The following is a 24785-nucleotide window of genomic DNA, read 5'->3' as shown; positions in this document are numbered from 1 at the left end:
GAGGAAGGTAAAACTTCAAACTCTAAAAGATAATTTTGAAGTTTTAAAAATGAAAGAATCCGAATGCATTTCGTATTATTGTTCAAGAGTGAAGGTATTGTGAATCAATTAAGAAGATACGGGGAGGAAATAGATGATGTCCATGTGGTAGAAACGATACTTCACACTTTAACACCTAAATTAAATTTTGAGGTGTGTGCTATTGAGGAGTCTAGAGATTTAGACTCTATGACAGTGGAGCAGTTGGGGGGGGGGGGGGTTCTTTACAGGTCCATAAAGAAAAGATCAAGTGGAGACAAGATGTGCCGCTGGAGCAACTTATTAAAACTCAAGTATCACTTAAGGATTATGGAGGTGAAAATAGCTATCGAGGGAACGGACGAGGACGAGGCCGTGACAATCATGGAAGAGGAAGAACTAGTGGTAACAACTTCAACAATGAAGTAAAAATCCACCAAACATTCAGAGGTCGTGGTCGCGGACAAAGAGGTCAAGAAAATAATGGACAAAGGTATGACAAATCAAAAATTGAGTGTTATAATTGTCATAAATTTGGCCATTACTCTTGGGAATATTGTAGCAGTGTTGAAGAGAAAACTAACCTTGTTGACGAATATAAAGAAGATGATGAGTCAACATTGTTGTTGGCACTCAAAGAAGACGACATGGTTGATATTGGCTTGTGGTATTTGGATAATGGAGCAAGCAATCATATGTGTGGATACAAAGATAAGTTTGTGGATATCAATAAGTCGGTGAGAGGTAATGTGTCATTTGGAGATACCTTAAATATCCAAATCGAAGAGATAGATACGATTCCGATCTCCTGTAAAAAATATGCATCTTTGGCTTAGATATTCAAGTGGTATTCTAATTGCTAAAATGCATATGGAAAAGAATAAATTATTTTCTTTGCCTTAAGATAATTGATGCAAAGTGCTTGAAGGCTAATGTGCAGATGAATCATGGTGCTGGCACATACAATTTGGGCACTTGAATTTTGAAGCTCTCAAATCAATGGGAGAAAAGAACATGGTGTATGGGATACAATCAATCAACCATCCCAATCAATTATGTGAAGCTTGTCTTCTTGAAAAACATGCAAGGGGATTTTTTCGAAAGAAGTCCATATCAAGATCAACCACACTGCTCCAGCTTATTCATACTGATGTGTGTGGACCAATCAATTCACCTTCCTTTGGTAAAAGTAAATACTTTCTGCTATTCATTAATGACTTTAGTAGAAAGGCTTGGGTTTATTTCTTGAACCAAAAATCTGAAGCTTTTGCTGCTTTTAAAATTTTCAAATGCTTGTGAAAAAATAAAGTGGCTATGAAATAAAAGCTTTAAGGTCCGATAGAGGAGGTGAATTCACTTCAAAAGAATTTAATGATTTTTGTCAGTCTCATGTAATTCATCGCTCTCTAACGGTACCTTACTCACCCCAACAAAATGGAGTTGCAGAGAGAAAGAATCGAACGATTCTTTATATGGCTAGATGTATGTTGAAAACTAAAAGTATCCCTAAGTAATTTTGGACCGAAGTTATTTCTTGTGCAGTTTATTTGAACAATATGTCTCCAACAAATAATGTTAGAGATCAAACCCTTCAAGAAGCATGGAGTGGAAGAAAGCCAAGTGTTACACACTTGAGAATCTTTGGGAGCATAGTCTATGCTCATGTGTCACAACAAGGGAGAGCAAAGCTTGACGATCGAAGTGTCAAGCATGTATTGTTGGCTATGATACGAGTTAAAAAGGCTACAAGTTACACAACCCAAGCAACGGTAAGGTGATGATAATTCGTGATATTGAATTAGATGAAGAATTGGAATGGAATTGGGTAGCTCAGGAAGAAACTTCATATGATTTTCTTTCATACTTTAGTCATGAAGAAGAAATAGAGACCTTGGTGCATGTGCAAGATACATATCCACCTCCTTCACCAACCAATGTTGCATCTCCTTCTTCGCAAGAAAGTTCAAATGAACAACCGCAAAGGACGAGGAGCATTCAAGAGCTCTATGATGGCACGAAAGAATTTACGAATTTTCATTTTTTGTATTATCTCTTTGCTGACAGTGAACCAATGACTTTGATGAAGCTGTTATATACAAATGGTGGAGACAAGCCATAGAGGAGGAGATCGAGTCAATAGAGAAAAACAACACTTAGGAGTTAACTACTCTTCCCAAGGGTGATCGAGCAATAAGAGTGAAATCGATATACGAGATAAAGAAGAATGTTGATAAAGAAGTGGAGAGATACAAAGCATGACTTGTGGCTAAAGTCTACAAGCAAAGGCAATGTGTTGCCAAGAATAAAGTAGAGCTCAAATATGTGAAGTCTCATGATCAAATTGCGGTTATCTTTACAAAGCCTCTTAAGTTTGAAGATTTTCAGAGATTGAGATCAAGATTTGGAATGAAAAAGAAAAATCAAAATCAAGGGAGAGATTTGTGAGACCCATATAAATAACATAAGATTAAGAAAAAGAAAAAACGAAGAAGATGAAAACAAGATGCAAATGCAACAAGTTGCAATAACAGCCAAAAAATAAATAGCAAAACCAATTTGCGCAAATTGGTTTTGGACGCTGCAACGTGTTATGGAAATCTGCAATAACGTAATTGTAAATCCAATCCTATGATTGGTTGGTGTCACGACCCAACTCCATGTCAGGTCGTGATGGCGTCCAGCACCGTTGCTGGACAAGCCAACAGTAAACAACTTAGTGATTTCTCATTTTTTTTTGTTTATTAAGAAATTCCAACATTTAGCTTTACTTACATTTAAAGCATTTGATAAATAACGGATTTTTAAGGCAAACAAACAGAAATATTTAAAAGCAGTTATAACTATTGAACTATAATCCAAAAATAAAAGTCTACTAATGCGTGCCAAGATCTAGTATCACAAGTGTGTGGGTAACTAGTAGAATATACAAAAGATGACTATCCTACTGTCTGAAACAAAATAGACAGGTAAAAACAAAAGAGAAACTCCGACATGCTGTTGAACGGCTCAGAAGGGGGCAGCTTACCGTGAAGTCTCGGTCCAAGATCAGGTATGCACGCCGGGCAGGTAACTAGATGCACCACCCTCAGATCCTATACAATTAAGTACAAAAGCATAGTATGAGTACATAAATAATATGTACCAAGTAAGTATCCCGCCTAACCTCGAAGAAGTAGTAACGAGGGGTCGACTTGACACTTACTAGGGCCAATAATAATGTAATTAAAATGTTATGCTATGTATAAATATCATGAATAATTTTGACAATTCAATAACGGGAAGAGATAAGTACTTCTTTCAAAAATTAAAATTTCAATTTAGGTCATATCATTTAACCACTTACATTTCAAGGCATTTAAGCAGTATAAATCACGGAGGGTTACAAATAATTAACATGCGCAATTATGCCGAGGTCGTACGGCCCGTCCAACATAATATTAAATTGTGCACTGCTGGAGGGTCGAACAGCACGCACCATAGATGCGTCTATTTACTACTGAGGCGCTCGGCCCGATCCACAAATATCAATTATTTTTAAGGAAACATGAATTCTCATTTTACAATCAAGTATTCTAATAAACTCTTTAAATAGGTGAACTTAGCCTTTTTCAAATTCTTTTGTCAAATTCTAACATGATTCGAGTAATTGAATTAGCAAGTAAGGGAACAAACATTTCGAATAAAGTATGATATGGTTCCTAAACTACTCGGACAATAGCACAAAAGTAGCTACGTACGGACTCTCGTCACCTCGTACGCACGTAGCCCCCCCCCCCCCCACACACACAAAAATAGGTACACACATTTATTTAATTCGCCTATGGGGTTAATTCCTTCTTACAAGGTTAGAAAGGAGACTTACCTCGCCTCAAAGCCTACTTCCCAATTCAAAAACGCGCTCAAACCTCCAAACCTAATGCCAAACGACTCGAATCTAGTCAAACATTACATAAACTAATCAATCTATTCTCAAAAATTCATAATTTCACCATTTAAGTGATTACCCAACATAAATTAAAAGACTCCTAAAATTCACCCCCAGGCCCACATGCTCGGATTCCGAAAATTTTCTATGAAAGTTGTTACCCATAACCTTAGGAACATAAATATATGATTTTTACTAAATTTCATAACAAATTTCTTGGTTAAATCTCGTTTTTATAAAAAACCTAGGTCTTCCTCTAAACCCTTATTTTTCACTAATTTCCACATGTTAATCTGCAATCCCGCTTCTATGGAGAAGGGGCTGCTTCTGCAGAATTTGGGGCTGCCCTCATTGGCCGCATCTGCGATCTCGCACCTGCTACTAACCAACCGCAGGTGCGGTTATGACAGATCTGGTGCACTCAGTTGTAGTTCTAAATTCTCAACTTAGTCCGAGCCTCGTCCGATTGGCACTCGGCCCCCTAGGGCCCCTCCCAAACATAACAACAAGTTTGGAATCACAAAACGGACTCGCTCGAACTCATGGAATGCCCGAAACAACATTAAATCTAAGAATCACACCCTAAAACCAATTGAATCAAACTTAAGAACTTCAAGTTCTTCAATTTACTTCCAATGCGCCGAAACGTACTTATACTACTCGGAATGACACCAAATTTTACGTGCAAGTCTTAAATGACACTACAGAACTATTCCCGGTCTTGGAATTACATTTGGACCTCAATATCACCAAAACCCGCTACAAACCAAATTTTAAAGAACTTCAAAAACCTTCAAGAACCAACTTTCACTATTAGGCACCGAAACGCTCTCGGGTCATCCAAAACCCGATCCGAGCATACGCCCAAGTCCGAAATTATCATACAAACCTATTGGAACTGTTAGATCCCGATTCCGAGGTCGTTTACTAAAAATGTTGACCAAAGTCAAACTTGGCCTTTCGAGTCAACCTTAAGGAACTAAGTGTTCCGATTTCAACCCAAACTCTTCAAAATCTCGAACCAACCATCCCCGCAAGTCATAAATCAGTAAAAGCAAGTACGAGAAGTCTAATTTAGGGGAACGGGGTTCTAGAAAGTAAAATAACCGGTTGGGTCATTACATTCTCCACCTCTTAAACAAACGTTCGTCCTCGAACGAGTTTAGATTCATACCTGAAGTGTTGAATAAGTGTGGATATCTGCTCCGCATGTCCTCCTTGGACTCCTAGGTCGCCTCCTCGACTGGTTGGCCTCTATACTGAACCTTTACCACGAAAATCCTCTTGGATCTCAACTGGCGGTCCTGTCTAGAAACAATAGCAACTGGCTCCTCTTCATAACCCAAGCTCTCATCTAACTGAATAGTGCTGAAATCTAGCATATGTGACAAGTCGGCATGATATATCCGGAGTATAGACACGTGAAAAACTAGATGAACCCTTGATAGGCCAGGAGGTAAAGCAAGCTCATAAGCAACCTCCCCAACTCGCCTCAATACCTCAAATGGTCCTAAAACCTTTGGGCTCAACTTGCCCTTCTTTTCGAATATCATAATACCCTTCATCGGCGAGACCTTCAAGAGAACCTTCTCACCGACCATAAATGATACATCGTGCACCTTCTGATCAGCGTAACTCTTTTGTTTGGACTATGCTATGCGAAGTCGCTCCTGAATCAAGTTTACCTTTTCCAAGGCATCCTTTACCAAATCAGTGCCATATAACCTAGCCTCGCCGGGCTCAAATCACCTAATGGGAGAACGATATCGCCGACCATATAAAGCCTCAAATGCAGCCATCTCGATGCTGGACTGATAACTGTTGTTGTAAGAAAACTCGGCCAAAGGCAAGAACGGATCCCACTGTCCCCAAAGTCAATCACACATGTTCTTAGCATGTCCTCCAATATCTGAACTATCCACTCTGACTGGCCGTCGGTCTGTGGATGAAATGATGTGCTGAGCTCTACACGGGTCCCCAACTCACTCTGTACGGCTCTCTAGAAATGTGAGATGAACTGAGGGCCTCTATCTGATATGATGGAAACAGGCACACCGTGCAACCGAACTATCTCCCTAATATAAATCTGGGCCAACTTCTCTGAAGTATATATAGTCAGAACCGGAATAAAGTGTGCTGACTTGGTCCACCTATCGACAATGACCCAAACTGCATCAAACTTCTACAAGGTCTGCGGTAAACCAATCACGAAGTCCATGGTAATGCGCCCCCATTTCCACTCAGGTATAGTCATTTGCTGAAGTAGGCCACTTGGCCTCTGGTGTTCATACTTGACCTGCTGGCAATTTAGACACCTAGCCACATACTCAACTATATCTGTCTTCATCCGCCACCACCAATAGTGCTGTCTCAGGTCACGATACATCTTCGTAGCACCTAGATGAATAGAATACCGAGAACTGTGTGTCTCCTCTAGAATCCTCTCTCACAAGCCATCGACATTAGGAGCACATAAATGGCCCTGGAGTCGCAGAACACCATCATCGCCAATAGAAACCTCCTTGGCACTACCCTGTAGTACCGTCTCTCTAAGAACTGCCAAATGTGGGTCATCAAACTGTCGAGCCTTGATCTTCCCCAATAGTGAAGACTGGCCAACAATACATGCTAGAACCCGACTGGGCTCTAAAATATCCAGCCTCACAAGTCTGTTAGCCAAGTACTGAATGTCCAAAGCTATTGGCCTCTCCCCTACTGAAATGAATGCCAAGCTACCCATACTCTCTCCCTTTCTGCTTAAGGTATCCGCAAAAACATTTGCCTTAACCGGATGATAAAGAATGGTGATATCATAATCCTTCAGTAACTCGAGCCATCTACGCTGCCTCAAATTGAGATCCCTTTGCTTGAACAAATGTTGTATGCTGCGATGATCAGTATAAACTTCACATGACACCCCAGACAGATAATGCCTCAATTTCTTAAGAGCATGAACAATCGTGGATAACTCTAGATTGTGCACAGGGTAATTCTTCTCATGAATCTTCAGTTGACGCGAAGCATATGCAATAACTCGCCCCTCCTGCATCAATACACAACCCAAGCCAACGCGTGAATCGTCACAATATATTGTATACATCCCCGGGCTAGAACACAACACTAGAACCGGTGCTGTAGTCAAAGTTGTCTTGAGCTTCTAGAAGCTCGCCTCACAATCATCGGACCAACGGAACGGAGCACCCTTTTGGGTCAATCTAGGCAGAGGGGCAACAATAGATGAGAAACCCTGCACAAACTGGCGATAATAACCTGCTAACCCCAGGAAGCTCCTGATCTCGGTCATCGAAGCGGGACGAGGCCAACTCTGAACTGCCTCAATCTTCTTAGAATCCACCTTAATACCTTCTCTTGATACAATATGCCCCAAGAATGCCACAGACTCTAGACAAAACTCACACTTGGAGAACTTAGCATATAGCTTCTGTTCTTACAAGGTCTGAAGTACCACTCTCAAATGCTGCTCGTACTCCCCCAGGCTACGTGAGTAAATCAAGATGTCATCAATGAAGACAATAACAAAGGAATTAATATAAGGCCTGAACACCCGATTCATCAGATCCATAAATGCCGCTGGGGCATTAGTCAAGCTGAAGGACATCACTAGAAACTCATAATGGCCATATCTAGTATGGAAGGCCTTCTTCGGAACATCTAAGTCCCGAATCTTCAATTGATGGTACCCTGACCTTAAGTCGATTTTGGAGAACACCCTAGCACCCTGAAACTGGTGAAACAAACCATCGATACGCGGCAATAGGTACTTGTTCTTGATCGTAACCTTGTTCAACTGGCAATAATCAATGCATATCCGCATAGTCCCATCTTTATTCTTCATAAAAAACACTGGTGCACCCCAAGTTGATACACTTGGTCTCACAAACCCCTTTTCTAATAACTCCTCAAACTGCTCCTACAACACTTTCAATTCTTTCGGAGCTATACGGTACGGTGGTATAGATATAGGCTGGGTTCCTAGAGCCAAATCAATACGAAAATCAACATCATGATCTGGCGGCATGCCTGGTAGGTCAGAAGGAAACACATCAGTGAACTCCCGGACTATTGGCACTAAATCAATCATCGGAGACTCTGCGGTGGTGTCCCAAACATAAGCTAGATAAGCCAAACAACCCTTCTCGACCATATGTCGAGCCTTCAGAAAAGAGATGACCCGACTAGCTGTACTAACCGAGGAACCCTTCCACTCCAATCTCGGTAATTCTGGCATCGCTAAGGTAATAGTCTTGGCATGACAATCAAGGATGGCGTGATATAGGGATAACTAGTCCATGCCTAGGATGACCTCAAAGTCGATCATATCAAACAACAGAAGGTCTGTTGTAGTCTCGTAACCACAGAATGCGACCACACAGGACCGGTAGATTTTATCCACAACCACAGAATCACCCACAGAAGTGGACACACAAACAGGAGTACCCAAAGACTCACAAAGAATATCTAGAAAATGAGCAAACTAGGATGACACATATGAATAGGTAGACCCTGGATCAAATAATACCGAAGCATCCGTACTGCATACAAAAATAATACATGTGATCACGGCATCTGAGGCCAATGCATTTGGTCTGGCCGGAAAAGCATAGAATCTGGCTGGAGCGCCGGCGGGCTGGCCTTCGCCTAACTGAACAGTAGCTGCCTGGCCTCCCCGTGCCTGGCCTCCACCTCTAGGACGGCCCCTGGCAGCCTACCCTCTGCCTCTGGGCGACAGGACAACCGATGCTGTAATCATGGGCTGCTGACACTGCTGCACTACCTTGCCCCGAAGCTTGGAGCAGAATCTCTTTATGTGACCGAGATCTCCGCACTCGAAACAGCCCCTCGGTGCGACGATCTGCTGCCCTGATGTCTGATCCTGATGGCCTGTAGACCCATTAGAAAAAGCTCGAATAGCTGGTGGGCGGTATGAACTCTCCGGCATGGCACTAAGATAAGAGCTGGAAGAACCCTGGTGACCTGAGTACCAATTGGAAGAACCCTGGAGGGCTGGTGGGCGGTAAGAACTCTCTGGTGTGGCGCGGAAATAGGGGCATGCTGGAGCACTTCGAGGAGGTGGTGGTGATAAATATGGGGTCATGCTAGGCCAACCCCTTCCAAACTGACCTCTGCCCCTAGCCAGGGCACCTCTAAACTCTCCAGAGAAATGGGCCCTCTTGTCCTGCTGCACCTGCTCTCTCCCTCTCTAACGGTAGTCCTCAATCCTCCGAGCAATCTCCACTACCAGCTGATAAGAAGTCCTTATCTCAACCTCTCGGGCCATATTGGCTCTAATACCAGAGTGCAGCCCCACAACAAACCTCTGTACTCTCTCTGCATCCATAGGAAGTATCATAAGTGCATGGCGAGACAACTCAGAAAACCTCGCCTCATAGTCGGTCATTGACATCTGACCCTTCTCAAGCTGCTCTAACTGATACCACAACTTTTCCCTCTCCGAGGGTGGAATATACCTATCCAGGAAAAGCTGTGTGAACTAGCTCCAAGTCATAGGAGGAGAACCCGCTGGTCTACCAAGAAGGTAAGACTGCCACCATCTAAGGGCCCTGCCCTCCAGCTCGAAAGTAGTAAAGTCAACCCCATGAGACTCCAGTATCCTCATGTTGTGCAGTTTGTCCCTGCACCTATCAACGAAATCCTGGGCATCCTCACGACTCTCGCCTCCGAAGACAAGAGGGTGTAGACTAGTCCATCTGTCCAATAACTTCTATAGATCACCGTCCGCAGCCGATCTAGGCTCAGGTTCCACTGCTGCAACTGGTTGAGCCCCGTCCGCGGGTAATGTACCCGAAGTCTGATACACTACGGCTGCATGCCCAGGAGCCTGAGCAGTAGGGGTCTGTGCTCCCCCTACCGCCTGAGATGTGGTTGGGTCTTCTGGAAATAAACCAGCCTGGGTCATAGAATCCATGAACCGCAGCATACAGCCCATGATCTCCTGAAAGCCCGGTGCTGTCATGAAATTTACCGGGGCTGGCTCTGTTGCGGGCACCTCGCCCTACTCCCCCGTAATGGAGTCCTCTACTGGATCTGCTGGTGGTGCTACTGGGTCAGCTCTGGGATGCCTTTGTCCCCTACCTCGGGCCGGTACCCTCCCCCGGCCTCTGTCTCGGCCTCTAGCAACGGGAGGGGGGGAGGGAGCAGCCCTTCCCGGGTCTGGAACGTCCGTCATACGCGTCCTCACCACTATGAGAGAACAGAAGAAGGAAATTTAGTATACCATCAATTGCCCGATAGGAGATGAATAACGAGTAGTTTCCTAACACCTCACAACCTCTCAAAGATAAGTATGGAAGTCTCTGCACCGATCCGCAAGACTCTATTAGGCCTGTCCATAACTTGTGAGACCTACGTGAACCTAGTTCTCTGATACCCATGTTGTCACGACCCAACTCCATGTCAGGCCGTGATGGCGACCAGCACCGTTGCTGGACAAGCCAACAGTGAACAACTTAGTGATTTCTTTTATTTTATTAAGCAATTCCAACATTTAACTTTACTTACATTTAAAGTATTTGATAAATAACGGATTTTAAGGCAAACAAATGGAAACATCTAAAAGCAGTTATAACTATTGAACTACAATCCAAAAATCAAAGTCTACTAATACGTGCCAAGATCTAGTGTCACAACTGTGTGGGCAACTAGTAGAATATACAAAAGATGACTATCCTACTGTCTAAAATAGAATAGACAGATAAAAACAAAAGAGAAACTCCGGAAAGCTGCTGAACATCTCAGAAGGGGGAAACTCACCGTGAAGTCTCGGTCCAAGATCAGGTATGCGCGCCGGGTGGGTAACTAGAGACACCAGCCTCAGATCCTGTACAATTAAGTACTCAAGCATAGTATGAGTATATAAACAATATGTACCAAGAAAGTGTCCCGCCTAGCCTCGAAGAAGTAGTGACGCGTGGTCGACTTGACACTTACTAGGGCTAATAATAATGTAATTAAATTGTTATGCTAAGTATAGGTATAATGAATAATTCCGACAGCTCAAAAACAGGAAGAGATAAGTACTTCTTTCAAAAATTAAAATTTCAATTTCGGTCATATCATTTAACCACTTACATTTCAAGGCATTTAAGCAGTATAAATCACGGAGGGTTACAAATAATTAACATGCACAATTATGCCGAGGTCATACGGCCCGGTCCAACATAATATTAAATTGTGCACTGCCGGAGGGTCGAACGGCACGAACCATAGGTTCACATATTTATTTAATTCTCCTACGGGGTTAATTCCCTCTTACAAGGTTAAAAAAGGAGACTTACCTCGCCTCAAAGCCTACTTCCCAATTCAAGAACGCGCTCAAACCTCCAAATCTGATGTCAAACGATTCGAAGCTAGTCAAACATTACATAAACTAATCAATCTATGCTCAAAAATTCATAGTTTCACCATTTAAGTGATTACACAACCTAAATTGCAAGATTCCTAAAATTCATCCCGGGGCCCATATGCTCGGATTCCGGAAATTTTCAAAGCAAGTTGTTACCCATAACCTTAGGAACATAAATATATGATTTTTACTAAATTCCATAACAAATTTCGTGGTTAAATCTCATTTTTATCAAAAACATAGGTCTTCCTCTAAACCCTTATTTTTCACAAATTTTCACATGTTAATCTACACATAATCTAAGTACTTAATTCACATTTGGTAGAAATAACTTAACTCCAAAGTCTAGGTTAAAGCCCCTCTCAAGAAGCTCCAAGAATAGCCCAAAAAATGAGTGAAATGAGTAAAAATTGGTCTAAGTCCCATATTAAATGAATCTCACTGCCTCCAGCTTTTTGCGGTCAAGGGACCTCATCTGTGCCCTCGCTTTTGCGGACAAGAATCTGCTTCTGCGGAAGTTCTTGGGCCGCTTTTGCAGTCCCGCTTCTACAGAGAAGGGGCCGCTTCTGTGGAATTTGGGGCTGCCCTCATTGGCCGCATCTGCGAGGCTTGGCCCGCATATGTGAGCTCGCACCTGCGGCTAACCAAACGCGGATGCGGTTATGACAGATCGGGTGCACTCAGTTGTAGTTCCAAATTTGCTACTTAGTCCGAGCCTCATTCGATAGGCACTCGGGGCCCCTGGGGCCCCGCTCGAACATACCAACAAGTTTGGAATCACAAAACGGACTCGCTCGAACTCACGGAATTCTCGAAACAACATTAAAACTAAGAATCATACCCTAAAACCAATTGAATCAAACTTAAGAACTTCAAGTTCTTCAATTTACTTCCAATGCGCTGAAACGTACTTATACTACTCTGAATGACACCAAATTTTGCGTGCAAGTCTTAAATGATACTACGGGACTATTCCCAGTCTCGGAATTCCGTTTGGACCTCGATATCACCAAAACCCGCTCTAAACCAAATTTTAAAGAACTTCTAAAACCTTTAAGAACCAACTTTCACTATTAGGCACCGAAATGCTCCCAGCTCATCCAAAACCCGATCCGAGAAAATGCCCAAGTCCGAAATCATCATACGAACCTATTGGAACCATCAGATCCCGATTCCGAGGTCATTTACTAAAAATATTGACCAAAGTCAAACTTGGCCTTTCAAGCCAACCTTAAGGAACCAAGTGTTCCGATTTTGACCCAAACTTTTTTAAATCCCAAACCAACCATCCCCGCAAGTCATAAATCAGTAAAAGCAAGTACGAGAAGTCTTATTTAGGGGAATGAGGTTCTAGCAAGTAAAACGACCGGTCGGGTCGTTACAGTTGGAGGAATGGTTCCTCACTCCTATAAAAGGCAGCTTCAGATCTTCATTTCAAGCACACCAAATTCAGAGAGAGCGCAATAGAGCATAGAGAGAGTAATCCACAGATTGTTGTCTGTGAGATGAATAGAGAGTGAGAGTAATATTGTAGTGTGGTATTTAAAATAAAGAGTGTTATTTCTTTTGAAGTTGTAGTAGTCTATTGACACTACCAAGTTATAATATCATCGTAGTGTTATTTCTATTTGGTGTCGTTGTTACTCTCTTGTGGTATTATTATTTACCGTGGATATTATTCCTGGGCGAAAATTTTTTCCCAACAATGTGGTATCAGAGCCATAGCAAATAATGGTCCGCTTTATTTTCAGTACTCCCGTCTCATAAAAGATAATTATGAGATATTGTGTCTACGCATGAAAGTCATTCTTGGCTCCCAGAATGTGTGGAAAATCGTAGACAGAAGGTATGCATTATCTAATAATGAGGAAGCTCTGCCTCAAAATGTCACGACCCAAAGATCACTAGTCGTGATGGCACCTAAATCGACCCGCTAGGTAAGCAAGTTAACAGACAATACAATCCAAGTGAAATTTGTAGGAAAATAATAAAGAATTATCTGAACTTTTACAAATTAACCCAAGAACTGGTAGTACAAATCATGAGCTTCAAGACTTAGAATTTACAAAGCTGATACAAATAATTACACGATCTATTTGAAAGTTACATAACAAAATAACAAAATCTAAAGCCACCAAGGACAAGTGGCAGCCATATCCGGAATGCACGAACATCTTCAGAGTCAGCTCCCGACATCACCAGCAGCTCCGCTCTAAATGTCTGCAAGCAAGGTGCAGAAGTGTAGTATGAGTACAACTGACCCCATGTACCCAGTAAGTATTTTGTCTAACCTCGTCGAAGTAGTGGCGAGGATTTTTAGTTAAAAGATGCTCACTGATAAAATTTGTAATGTAACTAACAATAAAACTATACTACAGTATAACTAAATAGAGTACACGAATGAATGTACAAAGAAATAACAGAGTACTAGAGGAGATCACAATCCAACAATTTCCAATATCTCGACCAATCCTTTCCTTAGAGCGAAACCCAATGAACCACAATAATCACCTCAAAACTTTCATAGTGTGAGAGAAACACTCAAGACATCAAATTCAACGGCACGGCAACACCCTTCATGCATTTATCTCATCCTCACCAAATATGCGTAAAACATTACCAACCGAAGGGCAGAAATACCGATAAAAAAAATGACAAAGTAGGAAATACACAAGTAGTAATAATGAACGAGAATGTACATAAGGACATCAATAACAGACTAGGCAGAAAGCATAAAGGTAATGACAACAATTAGGAAAAGGAATGTAACTTCAACTAACTAGCATGCTGGAGGCATGAAGATAGATATAACAAATAAGAAAGGGGACACATGATCTATAAGTTAACAAGTAGAGACATGAATGACTAACATGGAATAAGACATGTACCTAAGTGCAACAAAACAGATATGACATGGATGCAATTATAACAGCAGGAAGTAGGCATGATATTTACAAGTTAAGCAAGTAGAAGGCATGGGCAACACAACAACAATTGAGATAGAGAATAAGGACAGAACAGTGACTACAAGTCACATAAGAATCGTAAGTACGATAGTAACAATTCAAGGTAAAGACATGAAAATATCTGCAAGAAAAGGATATCACAACATAATGCATGTCCCTCGTCTTCACTTGCACAGAAACACCCTTCGTTCTATGAACTCGCAATAACACAAAAGCATGATAATATAAATGCAATGGCACGGCATCACCCTTCGTGCTTTTACTCACATAACATGGCACGGCATCACCCTTCGTGCTTTTACTCACAAATGATATGGCACGGCATCACCCATCGTGCTTTTACTCTCAATAATATGGCACGCCCCTTCGTGATTTTACTCTCAATAATATGGCATGGCATCACCCTTCGTGCTTTACACTCTCCCTCACATGATAATGTATAAACAATGGCACGACATCACCCTTCGTGCTTTACACTCTTCCTTACCAGTCATATGTATATCAATGACAAACAAGGCAGGAAGCATAAATAACGTCAAGGAGAGTGTTTAAACGAATATTCCAAATGAATCCCAATCACAACTTTCGAAACCAACAATAGTTCAATAAACCCGCAAGAACCTTATTATTCAAGTATTCCAACAATCTCACAAATGATCCACTACACAAATATAGAATCTAGTATCTCAAGAATATCGGCCGTAGCAATGTATTAATGATTATGCATAGTGATGATCGAATTAGACACATCAATGTGTTCTCAGAATTCCGTCAAATTTGATCAAGTTATAACAAGATAAGTATTAGTTCCTAATATTTAATACTATAATCTTAGTATCTAGGAGTCAAGTAAGGCATGAAACAAGAAGGTCACATGATTCTACAAGACACAATTTACAACATAATTTACCCCCGAGCATGGTTAACCCTGGCACATACATATATGCTCGTCACCTCATATATGTATCACTCCCACATATAACAAACAATGTCAAATAGTAGGAAACATTCCCTCAACAAAGTTAGGAAAGACACTTACCTCAATTTGGCTAACTCAATACTAAATTTAGCTTTTTCCTTTACAAATTCACCACCTATTCAATCTAGCCAAAGATGACTTAAATACATCACACAATGCAAGGGAAAATAATTTCAATTAATAAAGCTATGATTTTTATTCAATTTCTAAAAAGTCAACAAAAGTTAACCCCCGGGCCGGTCCAGTCGAACTCAGGTCCAAGGGTAGGTCTTGACTACCCATAGCCTCACGAGTCCAAATACATCTTTTATTTCCAAATCCCAGTCCTATTCGACTCTCAAATCCTAAATTTTCATTTTCAAAGTTTTGACAAAATCCCCAAAGTTTTCCCTAGATTTCTCATGAATTTGATGTTTAATCTTATATAAAATCATGAAATGCAGTTGAGAATTGATTAGAGTACTTACCCAATGATTTGGTATGAAAATCCCTTCATAAAATCGCCTCCCATCGAAGCTAGGGTTCACAATATAACAAAATGAAGCCAAATCTCAGAATTCTCAACATTTAGCAAGTAAATGCAACCTCCGCAAATGCGGACAAAACATCGCAAATGCCACCCCTGACAGACCAAGCCTTCATCGCAAATGTGATACAGAGTTCGCAAATGCGAAACTCTTCAGGCTTTGCAAAAGCGACAACTTCATCACAATTGCGATCCAGTCCCCAGCAACCCAGGTTCCCAAATGCGAGGCTGCTTCGCAATTGTGATAGTCGCATTTGCGACAAAACATCGCTGTTGCGATGATACCAGTACCAACACTCAAAATCATGAAAAATCATTCCGGATCCAATCCGAAACTCACCCGAGCCCTCAGGGATCTAAACCAAATATGCACACAAGTCTAAAAATATTATACAAACTCGCTCGAGGGATCAAAACATCAAAATAACCTCTAGCATCATGAATCTGACGGCAAAACGCATGATGATCAAAGGAAATTTCAAGAACTTCTAGAATCGCAACCAAACGTATGAACCCTATCAAATCAACTCCAAATGGTGCCAAATTTTGCAGACGAATTCTATGTGACGAAACGAACCTACTCGAAGCTTCAAATCATGTATAATAACCTCGAAATGACGAATCGCACCTCAAGTCAAAATCAATGAACCTTGAAACTTCAACTTCTACGACCGATGCCAAAACCTATCAAATCAACAAAAGTCACATTTGCTATTACAGACTTAATCAAACTTCCAAAATCAGAATCCGGCCCCAATATAAAAAATTCCACTCCCGGTTAAACTTTTCAAAAATCTGACTTTCGCCAATCCAAGACAAATTAGACTACGGACCTCTAAATTATAATCCGGACGCACTCCTAAGTCCAAAATCGCACAACGGAGCTAACAGAACTAACAAAACTCCATTTCGAGGCCTCAAACTACCGAGTGAAGTGCAGATGCTCAAAATGACCAGTCGGGTCGTTACACAAAATAAAACAAATGTCTTGGGAAAGACATAGAAGAAGGATCAACAAGCTCTCACGCTCATCTACCAATGTTTGGATGATGCCATGTTTGAGAAGGTGACAGATGCTACCACCTCAAATGAAGCTTGGGAGATTTTAATATATTCTCTCCAAGGAATTGACAAGGCGAGGAAGTTAAAACATTTAACTCTAAGGGCTGATTTTGAAGTTTTAAAAATTAAAGAATCCGAATCCATTTCGGTTTATTGTTCAAAATGAAGGTTGTTGTGAATCAATTAAGAAGATATGGAGAGGACATAAAAGATGTCCATGTGGTAGAAAAGATCATTCGCACTTTAACACCTAAATTTAATTTGTGGTGTGTGAGGAGTCTAGAGATTTAGACTCTATGACATTGGAGAAGTTGGAGGGTTCTTTACAGGCTCGTGAAGAAATGATCAAGTGGAGACAAGAAGTGCCGCTGGAGAAACTTCTTAAACTCAGGCATCCTTTAAGGATTATGGAGGAGAAAAGATCTATCGAGGGAATGGACGAGGACGAGGCCGTGACAATCATGGAAGCGGAAGAAGTAGTGATAACAACTTCAACAATGAAGTTAAAATGTACCAAACATTCAGAGGTCGTGGTCGCAGAAAAATAGGTCAAGAAAATAATGGACAAATGTATGACAAATCAAAAATTGAGTATTATAATTGTCATAAATTTGGCCATTACTCTTGAAAATGTCGTAGCTGTATTGAAGAGAAAGCTAACCTTGTTGACGACAAGAAAGAATATGATGAGTCAACATTGTTGTTGGCACTCAAAGAAGAAGACGAGCATGATTGTAGCTCGTGGTATTTGAACAATGGAGCAAGCAATCATATGTGTGGATGCAAAGATAAGTTTGTGGAGATCAATAAGTTGGTGAAAGGTAATGTGTCCTTTGGAGATACCTCAAATATTCAAATCAAAGGGATAGATACAATTCTGATCTCCTATAAAAATGGTGGCCATAAGTTAATTTAAGATGTTTATTTTGTGCCGAAATTAAAATATAATATTTTGAGTTTGGGACAACTTCTTGAAAAGGGATATGATATTCACTTGAAAAATATGCATCTTTGGCTTATAGATTCAAGTGGAATTCTAATTGCTAACGTGCATATGGCAAAGAATAGATTATTTTCTCTCAATCTTAAGATTATTTTCTCCTTATTTGGGCACTTGAATTTTGAAGTGATCAAATCAATGGGAGAAAAGAACATAGTGCATGGGATACCATCAATCAACCATCCATGTCAATTGTGTGAAGCTTTTCTTGGAAAACATACAAGGAGAAGTTTTCCAAAAAAGGCCATATCAAGATCAACCACGCCGCTCCAGCCTATTCATATTGATGTGTGTGGACCAATCAATCCACCTTCCTTTGGTAAAAGTAAATACTTTTCGTTCTTCATTGATGACTTTAGTAGAAAGACTTAGATTTATTTCTTGAACCAAAATCTAAAGCTTTTGATGCTTTTAAAAATTTCAAAGTACTTGTGTAGAAACAAAGTGGCTATGAAATAAAAGCTTTAAGGTTCGATAGAGGAGGTGAATTCACTTCAAAAGAATTAACGACTTTTGTCAGTCTCATGAAATTCATCACCCTCTAACGGTACCGTACTCACCCCAATAAAATGGAGTTGCGGAGAGAAAGAATCAAACAATTCTTAATATGGCTATATGTATGTTGAAAGATAAAAGTATCCCTAAGTAATTTCGGGCCGAAGTTGTTTCTTGTGCAGTTTATTTGAACAATAAATCTCCAACAAATAATGTTAGAGATCAAACCCCTCAAGAAGCATGGAGTGGAAGAAAGCCAAGTGTTAAGAACTTGAGAATCTTTGGGAGCATAGCCTATGCTCATGTGCCATAGTAAGGGAGAGTAAAGCTTGACGATCGAAGTGTCAAGCATGTGTTGTTGGCTATGATGCGAGTTAAAAAGGATACAAGTTATACAATCCAAGCAGCGGTAAGGTGATGGTAAGTCGTGATGTTGAATTTGATGAAGAATTAGAATGGAATTGGGAAGCTCAGGAAGAAGAAGAACCAGAGACCTTGGAGCCTGTGCAAGATACAACCCTACCTCCTTCACCAACAAATGTTGCATCTCCTTCTTCTCAAGAAAGCTCAAATGAACAACCGCAAAGGATGAGGAGCATTCAAGAGCTCTATGATGGCCAAAAGAAGTTATTAATTTTAATTTTTTGTATTGTCTCTTTGCTGACAGCGAACTAATGAACTTTGATGAAGCTGTTACAGAAAAAGGTGGAGACAAGCCATGGAGGAGGAGATTGAGTTAATAGAGAAAAATAACACTTGGGAGTTAACAACTCTTCCCAAGGGTCATCGAGCAATATAAGTGAAATCGATATACAAGACAAAGAAGAATGCTGATGGAGAAATGGAGAGATACAAAGCACGATTTGTGGTTAAAGGCTACAAGCAAAGGCAATGTGTCGCCAAGAAGAAAGTAGATCTCAAATATGTGAAGTCTCATGATCAAGTTGCGGATATCTTTACAAAACCTCTTAAGTTTGAAGATTTTCAAAGATTGAGGTCAAGACTTGAAATAAAAAAGAAAAATCAAAATTAAGAAAGAGATTTTTAGGACCCATATAAATAAAAGGAAGTAAAAGAAAAAGAAGAAGATGACAACAAGTTGCAAATGCAACAAGTTGTAATAACAACCAAAAAACAAATAGCAAAATCAATTTGCGCAAATTGGTTTTGGACGGTGCAACATGTTTTGGAAATCTGCAATAACATAATTGTAAATCCAATCCTTTGATTGGTTGGAAGAACGGTTCCTCACTCCTATAAAAGGTGACTTCAGCTCTTCATTTCAAGCACACCAAAATCAGAGAGATCGCAATAGAGCGTAGAGAGAGTAATCCACAGATTGTTGTTTGTGAGATAAATAAAGAGTGAGAGTAATATTGTAGTGTGGTGTTTAAAATAAAGAGTATTATTTATTTTGAAGTTGTAGTAGTCTATTGACACTACCAAGTTGTAATATTATAGTAGTATTATATTGCTCCACTCGGGTATTGCATTTTACCCCGTTAAAAGATTTGGTGTTGTTGTTACTCTCCTGTGGTATTATTATTTACCGTGGATATTATTCTTGGGTGGGATATTATTTTTTCCAACAGCATTTGCCTCTGATTTAGCTGCTGCTATGATTAGAATGGGAGATATTAGTCCCCTAACTGGTCAAAATGGGATCATAAGAACTGTCTGCGGCTCCCTAAATTGATCATTCAAAAGCCTATTACATGTATTTTTGTTGCCAAGTGTATTTGTATTCATTTGATTCTTTAATTCTATATGTAATGTTTCAAGAATGAAATAAATTGTATATTATTACGGAAGTTTAAGAGTTCTAAACCAATGTTTCACATGTAACATTACTCCATTGATTAAGTTAGAATGCAGCTTCAATATCGAAACCTCAATTGACCTCCCTATTTCCTGGAATAATAAAAGAGAAAAACATTACTTTGTCATAGTATTAAACAACTAATGATTGAGGAGTAACTAAATTCCATGGCATCTGAACGTAAAAATACCTTCTTCTTTTTTTTTTTGGTAAATTTATTTTAATCTGTATTTCTATATAAAAATACGCAGGTCAAATAGGAAGTAAAATCAAGGCTGCATATAATATATAGTAATAAATTGATATTCTAAGACCCAAAAAAAAAAAGAAATTTAAGCATAATTTAAGGATCATTTCTAGTTTATCTTTTAGGTAACATAATTTAAGCATCATTTCTAGTTTATCTTTTAGGTAACATAATTTAAGCATCATTTTCATGATTAAAAAAAATGAATGCAGCTATAGTACTAAGAAGAGGACACATCCTTGCTTTGCTTCATACAGGCCATTTTTTCAATGATTTTTTTTAAAACGAAGCAAAAGGTTTATAAAAAGTAAGTAAACGATGGAGGATATATAAAATTGCCTGGTAGACTTATACAAAGCTTCAAAGGTAGGAGGAAGCTGGCTAGGAAGGGGAAGAAAATCCAGAATTACCCTTAACAGAAGTAAAAGGAACGGAGAGAGTATTGCATTATTCAACCCTACCCCCACAAAAATCTTTTTTTTCATTAGTTTAGCAATATAATAAATAATATATGATTAAACTTTTTTATAATAATCTCGTTTGTCTCCATATTTTATTTATTTATATTGATTGGTTGTCAAGCATAATCATCAAAATCCACTACAACTACATTATCTCAGTGAACTGGTGCCTTTACCTTTCTAGGTTCCTAGTGCTGGCTGTAGCCGTGGGACGTGGGGGCTCTAAAGGGATCAAATGATAGTTCATTTGTTGGTAGCTTGAAGGATTAAAAGTATGACTCTTGGGGTCCAATTGGTTATTTTTCATTAATTGTTACTTCATTAATCTTATTGATTAGTGTACCCGTTGTATTTGCTTCTCCTTATGGATGGTCAATTAACAAAAATATTATATTTTCTTGTACATCCTTGTGGATATAGTTAATTTATCGAAATAAAAATAAATAAGATAATAATGGTGTTTTATTTGGTGATAGAAAATCTAATTGTAAAAAGAATTAGTTTCCTTTTTTTGTTTGGTATTTATAGTGATTTCATACACTAGACAACATTTTAAATATTATGCAGTTGTTATAGACAAAAATTATTCAAATCTTTCATGAAAAACTTAAACTTTAATACGTAATATTCAAATCTAAAACCTTATACAAGATTGGAAAGCTTTGGTCAAAAAATAACTGCAAGTTAGGGATGGGGAATTTTTGTCCAATAAAATAAAAACATATATGTGCAGATTTTTAATGGAATGAAATCTAGACCTATTATTGGTGGTTTTAGAGTCTATTTATATAAAGATGGTTATTATAGAGGGGTAATTTTACAAAGATTATACTATTATAAAGATGAATGTTGTTGTTATACTTAAAAAGTTGCTATAGAGCGATAAAATATAATATAAAATTAATCTCGAAAAAAGCTTAATTTTTATAATAAAATATTTTTATATATGATAGTTGTTATAGAAAAGTTTGACGGCATTTGAAGGAGATAATAAGAAAACTTTGACAATCAAATGACCGTTTTTTAATTCTTTTCAGCAACTTATAGTAAACTGGGCGGTGACTCCATGTGATGACCCGAAAGTTCATCTTTAAATTTAATATGTATTTCTGTGATCTGAGACCTCAAATAGCACCACTTAGCATTTCCTCGACTTATGTGCACTGACAGTATATTTTTTCGAAAAATGTTTTTGTGAAAAAATTGATAAAAATGAGAAATAATGCTTTAAAACTCAACTGAGTTGACTTCGGTCAACATTTTTAGCAAACGAATCCGTATCGGTATTCTGATGGTCCCGGTGGATCCGTATCGTGATTTGGGATTTGAGCGTCTGACCGGAATCAAATTCAAAAATTTCTAGCTTGAATTTTCGCCATTTGACGAAAACTAGAAGCTTAAAGGCTTAAAGATTTCAAAGTTTGACCATAAATTGATTTTTATTGCTATCAGGGTCGGAATCCAGTTCTAAAATTTTTATAGGTCTGTTATGTCATTTATGACTTGTGTGCAAAATTTGAGGTCAATCGGACTTGATTTGATAGATTTCGGCATCGAATGTAGAAGTTGAAAATCCTTAAGTTTCCTTAAGCTTGAATTTGGGTATAATTCGTGGTTTTAGCGTTGTTTGATATGATTTGAGGTTTCGACTAAGTTCGTATGATGTTTTAGGACTTGTTGGTGTATTTGGTTGAGGTCCCGGGGGTTTCGGGTGAATTCCAGATGGTTAACGGATTAAAATTTGGACTTAAGGAAAATCTAAAATTTTGGCTTTCTCGTGTAATCGCACCTGCAGATTTTAGACCGCAGGTGCGAGCTCGCAGAAGCGGATAGTCCGCAGAAATGGACGGGGCATCGCAGAAGCGGCACACACATCGCAGAAGCGGAAAAGGGAAAGGGGCAGCCTCGTCGCAGAAGCGGACTCTTGTCCGCAGAAGTGAGCCAGCCCGTAGAAGCGACCACAATCTCCGCAAAAGCGGAACCGCAGATGCAAAAATGCTGGACAAAATGCTTAAAAATCGAGAGTTAGCCATTTTTACTCATTTTTGAATTTTGAGTCTCGAATTTGGGTGATTCCAAAGGGGGTTTTCACGACTTCAACTTGGGTAAGTGTTCTATACCCGAAAATAATTATGTTTTATAAATCCATATTTATATTAATCATTTATTTCGGATTTAGATGGAAGAAATTATAAATTTTGTAAAACTTTCCAAAAACGAAAATTTAAGATTTGAAGGTCCATTTGACATTGGAATTTGATAATTTTTGTATTGTTAGACTCGTCTCGGAACGGGTATTCAGATTTCGTGAGTTTTCTTTTTTGAGATTGAAGAAGTGGGCCCCACTGTGAATTTTTGAGATGAAATTCGGATTTTAATTTGGAAAATTAGTAATTTCATATGAAATCAATTCCTACGATTCGTGTTGAGTGTATTGAATTGTTTGTGATTAGATTTGAAGCTTTTGGACTCTAATTCGCGAGGCAAAGGTTTATTGGAATCTTGAATTTGGTTGCGAAGCAAGATAAGTGTCGTGGTTAACCTTGACTTGAGTGAATAGAACACTTGAATTATTTGTTACGTAAATTTCATGTGTAACGACGTATAGGCAAGGTGACGAGTGCCTATACGTCGTCAAATTGATAGTTTACATATTTATCTGAAATTCATAAATTATTTTAAATCATGAGTTAATTATTATATAAATTGTTTCTCTCATATTCCTTGTCCAATATTATGTCTTGAATTCATGCTATAATTTCTACATGATTATTTGACTTATGTGACTTAATTGCTACTTGACAATTAGTATATTAGAAATTAAATTGCCTATTTTCTCCCTAATTTTTACAATTAATTGTTACTTGTCATTACTTGTTTCATTAATAATAATTTATAAATATCGTATACTTTGTTGCCTAAATTTTTTTACTGAATGTGGTATTTATTGGAGTATTATTCTTACATTTAAGAGTTGTTAAATTATATTGTTGGAGCGGGTTGCACGCCGTAACGGAAATAAAAATAAATATATTGGGGGATCAGGTTGCACGCCGCAACAGATTATATTTTAAGTTTATATTGTTGGAGCGGGTTGCACGTCACAACAAAAATTTATTGAAGAATTTTAATATTGGTACGGGTTGTACGCCGCAACAGAATGAGAAAGAAATAATTGATTGTGACTGCTGAAATGATTTCAATTATTGATATGATATATTTGTCTTACCTCTATCCCTATTATTTTTAATTTTGTTTAAACCCTTGCCAAATTAGGAGGATCTATAGTGTTTTCACAATTTCCCTCCAGCGTGACTCGAACCCAGGACCTAACGGTCGTAGGTGGAGGTGCTTTTACCAACTGAGCAAACCTCACTTATTATTATTATTATTATTATTATTATTATTATTATTATTATTATTATTATTATTATTATTATTATTATTATTATTATTATTATTATTATTATTGCATACAGGTTAATGTAAGCGACCTGCCTTAGCGTCGTCACTACTTCATCGAAGTTAGGCTCGGCACTTACAGAGTACATGGAGTCGGTTGTACTCATACTACACTCTGCATTTCTTGTACAGATTCCGGAGTTGGTCCCAGCGGCGTACTATAGATTTCGCTCGGATTCAGCTATCAGTGGAGACTTGAGGTATAACTACACGACGTTCACAGCTCTGAAGTCCCCTTCTACTTTATTTTAGCTGTGTGCTTTCTTTTAGACAACTTTATTTTTATTTAGTCCCTTGCTTTTAATTATTCTAGAAGCTCGTGCACTTGTGACTCCAGTTCTGGGATGGTATTTAGACATCGTATTATTTTTGGTTTGCACATTTAAATTCAGATATTATTCCGTTCGTTGGTTCTCTATTATTTAATAAAAATGAATTGTT

The 24785-nt window shown here is 38.9% G+C and overlaps 1 protein-coding gene across 1 annotated transcript in view; it reads right to left on the bottom strand.

Annotated features, from left to right (window-relative positions):
* Positions 1–1624: 1624 nt before the first annotated feature.
* The window catches only part of LOC104102126 (pseudouridine-5'-phosphate glycosidase), a 191836-nt gene continuing 168675 nt past the window's right edge, over positions 1625–24785 (bottom strand). The window contains exon 13 of the mRNA XM_070199587.1: positions 1625–1648. Within this exon, the coding sequence (XP_070055688.1) occupies positions 1642–1648 (7 nt within the window). The 3' untranslated portion in view covers positions 1625–1641. The remainder of the gene's footprint in view (positions 1649–24785) is intronic.

The sequence above is a fragment of the Nicotiana tomentosiformis genome, chromosome 4 (assembly GCF_000390325.3).
Source record: "Nicotiana tomentosiformis chromosome 4, ASM39032v3, whole genome shotgun sequence".
Lineage (NCBI taxonomy): Eukaryota > Viridiplantae > Streptophyta > Magnoliopsida > Solanales > Solanaceae > Nicotiana > Nicotiana tomentosiformis.
This window is presented reverse-complemented; position numbering and strand designations above follow the sequence as displayed.